The sequence below is a fragment of the Notothenia rossii genome (genome assembly GCF_949606895.1).
Source record: "Notothenia rossii genome assembly, chromosome: 3".
NCBI lineage: Eukaryota > Metazoa > Chordata > Actinopteri > Perciformes > Nototheniidae > Notothenia > Notothenia rossii.
Genome location: NC_136901.1, coordinates 32,035,727 through 32,045,321, shown reverse-complemented (window position 1 = coordinate 32,045,321; position 9,595 = coordinate 32,035,727). Strand labels below are relative to the sequence as shown.

The window sequence follows — 9,595 nt, the reverse complement described above, 5'->3', positions numbered from 1 at the left end:
CAGTCACTACCCATCATTCACCGTGACATGGACAAAAATGTAACGTCAGCTTACCTCATGGCACGAATCCAGACTCTCCTTTGGAAAACATTGGCCGGGAAAAGATAGAACAAGCACGTTTCATGCGAAAACCTGTGGCTGCAACCCGGACAAAGCAACAAACCATTGCGTAGCTAACTAGTAGCGCTAGCTTTAGCTAACGTTAGCTAACGAAACGAACTGCCGAGTAAAATCGGAAAACACTGGTAATTAATTATTCTATAATTTGTAAAACTACGGTGTTAAAAACGACAATTTCAATAATACAGATTCTAATGGTCAGATATAGACAGTGGTCAAGTTGTAAAGAAAAGCCAGTCGGGATGGTGGATCTGCATGCCCCCCCCCCCCCCCCCCGGAGATTAAAAACAAAAACTAACCTGCAATTCAGGGTAGTTGAGTAGACTGGATATATGTTTGGTGCTGACTGCCTTAAGGGCCCTTAATTTGATCTGATGACAGCGCATTTGGTGGGAGACCAACGTTGTACCCTTTTGATTAGTGTTTAAGCACAAAGATAATTATTATATTCTATTACTGTAAAACAACTTGCATGCTATGGATATATTACGTGTCAGATACTCCTGTCATTGATCTTGACCAAGGCACCTCAGAATTAGAGTTGGTCCCATGGCTACCACTGCTCCTACATAGTTAGGGTAAATGCAGAGGACACATTTTCCCACTGGGTGCAAGTGCAACTTCAACTTCAACTTCACACTCACAATACCTATAAATCTACTGGGAATTCATCCATTAAATGTTGAAACAAAACCTCACAAAACATTGAACATGAATCCTCTCTAGTCAAGTCCATTTTAATTCAAGTGCAAGAACATGGATTAAACAAATATACTATTTACAAAATCTGAAAATAATACATATAATATGATATACAAATACAAATAAACAGTTTTATTCAATGGCTACCAACCCAATTCTCCCCTATACTGTAGTATCTCATAGGATCTTCCAAAGAGTTTCATAATCATGTTTTTTAATGACAACTTTCCGGGCTCTTGCTCTCAGATCATTAGCCAAGCTATGACTTTGAAGCCAAGACTTGACATAAACTTCTGGTTTGAACATTTGTAGTGAAGGGCCAACACACTTGATGAAAAGCAAGGCTGACATACTTTTTACCTCTAGCGTGCTTCTAGTTGTGGTTAAAATGTTCATCTGACTGAACCCACGCTCACACTCAGCTGTGGAGATGACCAGTGTGTTCACTGCTTGAAGGAGGGGTTTTAGCTCTTCTGGTGCTTGTGGTGTCATTTCATCAACAGTTTTGAGTTTCACCATATCAACATATTCCCTCATTCCTCTCTGAATTTGTCTGCCATCATCAAGCTTGAAAAAGGAGCAGAGTTCCTGTATTTCCTTTTCGGCATAACGAACACCACACACATCTGGCCAGTTTGATGGCTGCAGCACTTTGACATTGTCAAGAAAGCTCTGGTACTTTTCTTTGCTTCTCTGTTTTCCAGGCAGTGATCCCATTCTTGTCTCAATTTTAGCAGCCAAAGCATGAAAAAAATGTTGGTGGTTTATTTCTCTGCTGTGTCTTAAATTATTTGTTAGTGGCACCCCTTTGAATAGCTTCAAACCGATTGCAGTCTGAGCCACTTCTGCCGCTGGTCCAGGCTGCTCTGCCATGGACTTCAACACACGGACCTGCCGACTGAGTATTGCTACAGCCTTGGGGAGCGTCATGTTTCTGTCTTGAAGAGAGAGAGAGAATTCAGACAACTCTTCTAAAGCATCATACATGATTCCAAGATTGTGCACAAAGGTGACATTAGAAAGGCGATCTATTAAACCACTGAACATGCATTTCTCTGTTGAACTTCTTTTAGGATCAACTGAGGCATTGGAAAAGTGCTTGTGGATTGCAGGGTACTGCTGCCATACAGCTTTAATGGTCCTGTAACTGGATGCCACCCATCTAGTGCTGAGAATTCTCCCTATGTTCAGATACAGTAAAGCAAGTTCCTCACAACATTCAGTGAGCTCACGGCGGTTTTTGGCCGATGCATGATAGAGACTGTACACTTTGTCAAAGAAAAACTGGAAGTCATTCATCCCTACAGTTTCTTCAACAGCATCTCCAACACTCAGCTCAAGACGGTGGTTCATGCAGTGCCACACCATTACGTTTGGAAACTTTTCTACGATTTTGGTTGCAACACCTGCTTTACTTCCAAGCATTACAGAAGCTCCATCTGATGCAAAGCAAACAAAGCGTTCACTCAGAATAGCTTCAGAGAAGCCATGATGTGACAGATTTTTCATTAGAGCTTGATAGATTTCACCTGCATTGGTAGCAGAAAGCTCAACTAGATCCAAGAAGAATGTTAGGGGCTCTTCACTCATCCCTAAGCTCGCTCTAATATAAATGATCAATACTGATTTTTTACTGTCAGTTGTAGCTTCATCTATCATAACAGAAAGTTTTGTTCCACTTTGAAGGACCTTTCCAACTACTCTCTTTCACATTTCATTTGCTATGTGTTGGCTGATTGTTGCACAGGAATAGTCTGAATGTAAAGTTCTTCCCATGTCTAGTCCATTCAAGACTTGCAGATCAATATCGGACGGTAGATCTGTGAAAGGCCTTCCAGATTTCACAATCTTGTAAACTGTACGAAATACCCTATCAGTAGTTAAGAAGTGATCCCTTTGCATTTCAGAAGTCAATGTTTCCAATGTCTTTTCTTTTGCTTTTTCCATGGTTTTTTCAGCTGCTTGGTGATAGTCTGACATTTTATGCTTGTGTATTTTCTTACGAAGAGACTGCAGCTGTGCTGCTCGGTTTGTACCATAGGCTGTAACCTTAACGTTGGACCACTCCTCAGCAATATGCAACTGGCTGCTCCCACATGTACTTGGCCCAACCACTTTCATTTTCTGGCAGGTTAGGCAGCCAAGTTTTTTTGCTTTGACATATTAGCCATGGATAATACTTTTTTTTCTCCCTGAACTTGGTAGATGTCCAGCATTCAGGGATATCTTTCTCATTATCTCCCTGGTTATTTTGGTCAGAATCATCAACACTATCTCGCCCTGCTTCTGCCTCCTCCTCTCTTCTTTTTTCTACCACAAAAACATAAAATCTATGTTAAAACCCCACTTGGTAAGATACATTTCCCCTCTTCGAAAAAGAAAAGTGTCTATTTAGAATGATCAAACCTGTTCCTTCTCCAGCTCTAGGCTCCTCTGCTTCTGCCTCCTCCTCTCTTCTTTTTTCTACCACAAAAACATAACATCTATGTTAAAACCCCACTTGGTAAGATACATTTCCCCTCTTCGAAAAAGAAAAGTGTCTATTTAGAATTATCAAACCTGTTCCTTCTCCAGCTCTAGGCTCCTCTGCTTCTGCCTTCTCCTCTCTTCTTTTTTCTACCACAAAAACATAAAATCTGTTAAAACCCCCCCTTGGTAGGATTAGCTATTTCCCCCTCTTCGAAAAAGAAAAGTGTCTATTTAGAATTATCAAACCTGTTCCTTCTCCAGCTCGAGTCTCCTCTGCTCTCCTTCCTGCTTCCTCGCCATGATTATCCTCTATATGAAGAAAACAACGGCATTATGGTTTTGTTAGAATGAGCAGACAGTGAAGTAGGCCTACTGTCAAGTTGTGTTTTTTTTTCATATAAAATAAGAGCGATGACATTCAACCACCAGAAGCCGCTGTCACACGATTCGGAGGCATGCATCACATTTAAAGCTTTTTAAGTAATACATTTTGGTCGCTCACAGTGACTAAAGGTGCAATTTTCACACTTAATTTATATTATATGATCTCACTAAAATGAATGGAAAGCTTATCAAACAAAGTGCTTAAATCACTAGTGGATACATGATCATCGAATTGATACACAAAATCAGCCTAAAGATCCTCCAGGAACCTTAATTCAAATGGGTTCTTTCGGAACCAGTTTTCATACTGAAGAATCCCAAACTTGGACTATCTACCATCCTTAACTGAACTTCACCGGCTGTTTCAGGAACCGTCAACGACACCTGTTCTTCTCTGTGTTCTTCTGCCCCTGTCGTCTCTGCTTGTACACTAGCTTGCTCTGCCTCATCCTAAATTACATTTAATTTTTTTCCCCGACTGAACATGTCTAGGCTAGTTAAGTGTGTTGCTTATGCGGTCGCCTAAGCAGTAAAGAGCTGTGGGAAACCCTGCGAGATATTCCATGTGAAAAAGAAATCAAATCTGACATTAACTTTGTGAATATAAGAAAGGTCTAACCTGACGTTGGTTACTATAGCAGCTAGTACTAGCTGCCTGGCGTTAGGCTAGTTAACAAGAAAAAAAACGTAAGCTCCCAAACTATAACTCTGTTGTTATCGCCTCTGTCCAGAGATTACACATTTGGTGACATATCAAAAGTATTCTTGACTTACCTTCAGTGGTACTTTTTGTCCTCTTAAAGCCGAAGTAGTCCCTCAGGTCAAGCTGTCCTTGTCGCTTACTGGCCATGATGCTTGCACAGGCTGCGCTGCTATCGTTAACGCTGACTGACTTGACATCAATTTCGTGATCGTGATATGTGCACGAGCCCCTCGTCAACAGTATTTTAGCGGCTAAAATAATGTGGACGAGGGGCACGTGACGTGCACATATAAAATGTAGAATGTTGAAAATTAAACATTGGCAATATTTCCACATTAATTGATCAAATAACAGGGGATGGGAAGGGGGGATGGCCGTTTCATAAGGGGGATGGTTTTGACCATTTTAATACCTAAGGGGGATGCAATCCCCCCCCATCCCCCCTCAACTCGACTACTGGATATAGATATACAGATACTAAAGATATGAATGTACTTGCTTTCAAGCAGAACACAGGGGAAAACAAACTTAGCGTGAGTGTTTACGTGTTAGGCGTAATGACGTACAACGGTCTCGACAATTTCTGTAGTCCTATTCAGCCACTCGGTAACAACCATCGTTTTTCAGACACGTAAACTCTTCAAAAATCACCAGTGGGGTCACTGCTGATGTATTTAATGTCGTAAAACAAAACGTGATTTATCTCTTAAATTTGTGTCAACCATAGACCTTATTTCGAGCTATTTTCCAAAACCTTATGGAAAAAATGCATTGCTTTTTGACGAAGGAACCGGAAGTGCTAAAAATGCTAACTTACGTCCGGGTTTTTGGACGCGTCACTACGGTTCTCTATAGCCAGCATGTGTAGCTCTGGGGACGGGGTGGACCCCTTCAAATCCCGTTTTGGACAGTCTGCCGTGGTTCCATCCCATTTCAAAGTGCTGTTCGACGCTCGGCGTAACCCTCGGCGCACACTCAAACATCCAATCACAGAGCTTGAGGACTATCACGGGGTTTGTCAAGCGAAGCGGAGAGAATACTTACTTCCGGGTGTAAAATTCTCTAAAGCAACTACTTTGAGCTGCTCCGACCCTCGGACTCCAACTTGTGTTTATTAATCAAACAAATAAATAAACACAAGGACAATTATGTGTTATTGTTGAGTAAATAACAGTGTGTGGTTTAGAAAATAATACAAAATTAGAAGGAAAAAACTATGAAACAATACAGATTTCAGTATTCTGAGCCCCTACTCTCCCCATAACTGACGGCAACAAAAGTCCTACATTATTCAATTAAAATAAAGAACTAAAAACAATAAGTGTGGCTTGATATTGAGTAAGAAAAAGGTTGATAAACGCTGTGAGAATGGATCTGCGGAGAGCATTTCGCCGCGATCCCAACTCGTCTATTACCGACATTCAGGGAGCTCTATGCAAGTCAATGGGACTCCCTGCCTGTTGAAAACGGACTCTCAAGGGGTACCCTGTCCGTAATAGAGTGACGGGGAGGGGCCCTGACCGACCGTCAACATGTGACGGGTTGGGAGTGAGAACGTGTTGCTCACACGAACGCTTTAAACAAGAATAACCATACAGAGGCCTGTACTACGAAGCTGGTTCAACCTAAGCTGGATATGTTTGAGTTAGCCGATTGGCCTAATCCAAAACATAGGCGCTCTCGCTAAACTGTCCTACGACGCTGGCTATCAACTTGATCGCTCAAGCCAGCCGTGTCCTATCTAGTTAGGTGCGCGTTCACATGAAAGGGGTGGTATTTGGAGCATTCGACCAATCACAAACATGGACAAGCGTACTGACAGCGCAGCGTCATACTTCCTGAATGAAAAGTCAACTATATAATTAGACAAATATGAAGAAGTTAAACTTTAAACATCCATGACTTAAACGTTTGATTGCGTACATTAAGAGGTTTATGATATCACTGCCCGTCTCAGACACGAGTGGATTTGTCTCGAGTGTTTCGTCAATTTAATGTGTTGCTTAAAATAATACTTCTGCATACAGTATGTGACACTGTGAGTGTTGCACGGCCAGATACGGCTCAGCTGACTCAGATAAGGAAATATATGATGAAGATCGGAGGTGATATTCTATTAATGTTCACGTTCACACAGTCGGTGATTTTTGCCGGCCGTCTTTCCTGCATTTCCTTTCTCCTGTAATATGACTTGATCGCTTTAAACTCTGCATACTGAGCTCTGATTGGTCAGCAGGCAGTGCTTTCACTGAGTTGAGCTCTTAGCCTGCAACCTAACCTGGTCCCGACCAAGGGGGTATACTATGAAGCAGGATTTTCGTTTAGCAAGATAACTTCTGGGATTTCCGGTACTACGAAGCTGGTTCACTTTTTAGCAGGCTAGATCTCCATGGTGACTTATCCTGGAACCTAGTCTGTGCTCCGAAGCAGGATAGGTTCCAGGCATAGAATGTATATAAAGGTTCCAGGATAAGAGATCAACTCAGCGAAAGCACCACGCCTGCTGACCAATCAGAGCTCAGTGTGCGGAGGAAATACAGTTTAAACTGCCGTTGCAGGAAAGACGGCCGGCCAAAATCACCGACTGTGTGAACGTGAAAATTAATAGAACATCACCTCCCATCTTCAGAGCAATCTGACTATTATAACTATTATAGTATTATGTTAAGAAAGCTTAATTAAATATCTACCACAACATAAGTAACCGGATCAAAGTAACATTACGTTGCCTACAGTCTGGGGCACTGTGAGTGCAGACGTCGATGTGTCCCATTATCATTCATATCACATCATATCACATCATAATGTATCATATATTTCCTTATCTGAGTCAGCTGAGCCGTATCTGGCTGTGTAACACTCACAGTGTCACATACTGTATGAATAAGTATTATTTTAAGCAACACATTAAGTTACCGAAACACTTGAGACAAATGTAATTAAAGTCAGATCGTGTCTTAGACGGGGCAGTGATATCATAAACCTGTTAATCTACGCATTCAAACACTTTTTCTTTTACCAGCTGTATTCACCTTGCAGGTGCAGCTATGTGGCTTTTATCCTGGATAAAGTGTTTAAGTCATGGATGTTTAACGTTTAACTTCTTCATATTTGACTAATATTATAGTTGACTTTTCATTCAGGAAGTATGACGCTGCGCTGTCAGTACGCTTCTCCATGTTTGTGATTGGTCGAATGCTCCAGATACCACCCCTTTTATGTGAACGCGCACCTAACTAGCTGGACACGGCTGGCTTGAGCGAACAAGTTGATAGCTAGCGTTGTAGGACAGTTTAGCAAAAGCGGCTTTGTTTTGGATTAAGTCAAACGGATAACTCAAAACATATCCAGGATAGGTTGAACTAGATTCGTAGTATACCCCCCAGGTTAGCCGCACAGCATAAGTTACCATGGAGATCTAGCGTGCTAAAAAGAGAACCAGCTTCGTAGGACCGGAAAGCCCGAGTTTTCCCTGAAGTTAGCCGGCTAAGCAAAAATCCTGCTTCGTAGTATACCCCCCAGAGGCTACTAAAGTGCAGTTATAATCAAAACAAGGAATAGTGTTTCTCATTATGGGCTTGTGCATGCATATCAGTCGCAGCACAGACAAATCAAGTAGTGATTCATTAAAATGAGGCTATAGACCAGGGGTCCCCTAAATATATAATAACACTATTTATGAAATAAATAATAACCAAATAACCGTCTTTGGGTTCTTCACAGAAAAAAAGTCCATTGAACATTAACTTTCTGTTGTGCCGTGCACAATCTCAACAGCTAAAAGTTTAGCTTAGTTGTCAGAGCAGAATCTATTACTCAAATGACTCATATGAGCAGTCTCTCAAAGTTCTTGTGTTCCTTCCTTATAATCCTTTTGTAGGTTCCAGTATGCTTGTAGACACCGCTGTTTGCAGCTCTCTCTCATCAACTTCCCTGTGAAAACCACAAAGCAAGCAGGCTGAGAAACCAAACTAAGTGATACAGCACCTACACAGCACAATACATTTCACTACCATATGGTTGTGGAGATGGATTTTATCGCAGTAGATTTTATTATGATTACATTTGTTTATACTCAGAATTACTCATTCAAGTCAGAAAAGTGAGCTTACCTATGTAAGTTCATCAGCGTGAACCGTGGGCCTGCATCTGGCTGGTGAGAAGTTGAATGTCAGGTTCCATTCTAGTCACAGCCAGTCTCAAACACTGATGCAGATGTTCATCTGTCAATCTTGATCTCATCGTAGTTTTAAGGTGTTTCATGTGCGAAAAGGTTTGCTCGCAGATATACGTGCTGCCAAAAAGTGTAAACATCTTTATGGCGTGTTTTTTTATGTTAGGGTACATGTCGTTTGGAAGGGCGGCATAGAAGTCAATGAGACTGTTGGGCTTGAATGCGTCTTTCAGAACATCACAGTTCTGTAACTCGGCCAACTCAAACTGATAAGAAGGCTGGGCCTCATCGATGTCGGCAAGAAAGGGGTTCTGGAAAAGAAGGATTTCTTTTGAATTAACATGTAGTATCCGGAATCAAACACCAAACTCCGCCTTCAGCATTACCAGTGCTTCCAAACACTTTTCAGCTGGGAACGGGACCGCTGGGTTCTCTGCAGAGAGGTTTTGGGTAGCATGGAGATGCTGTTCAGCATTTCTGTCACGTCTGTTAAAAATGCGAGGTTCCATTTCCATTCTGGGTCGATCAGCTCTGGGACCGTTTTGTCTTTTGAATGAAGAAATGCGTTAATTTTGGGTAGCAGCTTGTAAAAACGCCTCAAAACTCTGCCCCGGCTCAACCATCGGACCTCTGTCTAGTACAGCACATCGCCGTGCGCACACTCCAGTTCAGACAGGAATTGTTGGAACTGCCTGTGTTTAAGTCCCTTTGCTCTGATGAAGTTTATGCATGACACCACAACCTTCATGACAGAATCCCACTTCGACACTTTGCAGCACAGTGCTTGCTGGTGAATTAGGCAGTGGACTTGTAGCGGGGCGGTGAGACCCCGTTCTTCCATCTCCCGGTTCATGCGTCCTATTAGACCCCGAGACGGGCCCACCATACTAGGAGCCCCGTCAGTCGTGATGCTGGCAAGCTTTAACCAGTCTAGGTCCAACTCTTCCATGGTTTGGCATACTTTGCCAAAAATATCCTCCCCCGTTGTAGTCCCTTTGAGACTTTGGAGGGCTGCCAGCTCTTCGCACATCTCAAAGTTTGCG

General features: G+C 42.2%; 1 protein-coding gene across 1 annotated transcript; it reads right to left on the bottom strand.

Moving 5' to 3' along the window:
• Nucleotides 1–414: 414 nt before the first annotated feature.
• On the bottom strand, nt 415–4,783 carry LOC307030911 (E3 SUMO-protein ligase KIAA1586-like). Its single transcript, XM_079667547.1, has 4 exons — nt 4,450–4,783; nt 3,538–3,600; nt 3,229–3,285; nt 415–1,760 (listed from the first exon to the last, which is right to left on the bottom strand). The coding sequence occupies exons 1-4, from the start codon at nt 4,712–4,714 to the stop codon at nt 1,000–1,002; spliced, it is 1,146 nt and encodes a 381-aa protein (XP_079523673.1). The 5' UTR covers nt 4,715–4,783; the 3' UTR covers nt 415–999.
• Nucleotides 4,784–9,595: the final 4,812 nt, after the last annotated feature.

Coding starts and splice junctions, on each gene's coding strand:
- LOC307030911 (XM_079667547.1), bottom strand. CDS start 4,714: ATGTGGAAATATTGCCAATGTTTAATTTTCAACATTCTACATTTTATA. Junction 3,286..3,537: donor TCGAGCTGGAGAAGGAACAG/GTTTGATAATTC, acceptor TTTTTGTGGTAG/AAAAAAGAAGAGAGGAGGAG. Junction 1,761..3,228: donor TAGAGCTGGAGAAGGAACAG/GTTTGATCATTC, acceptor TCTCTCTTCAAG/ACAGAAACATGACGCTCCCC.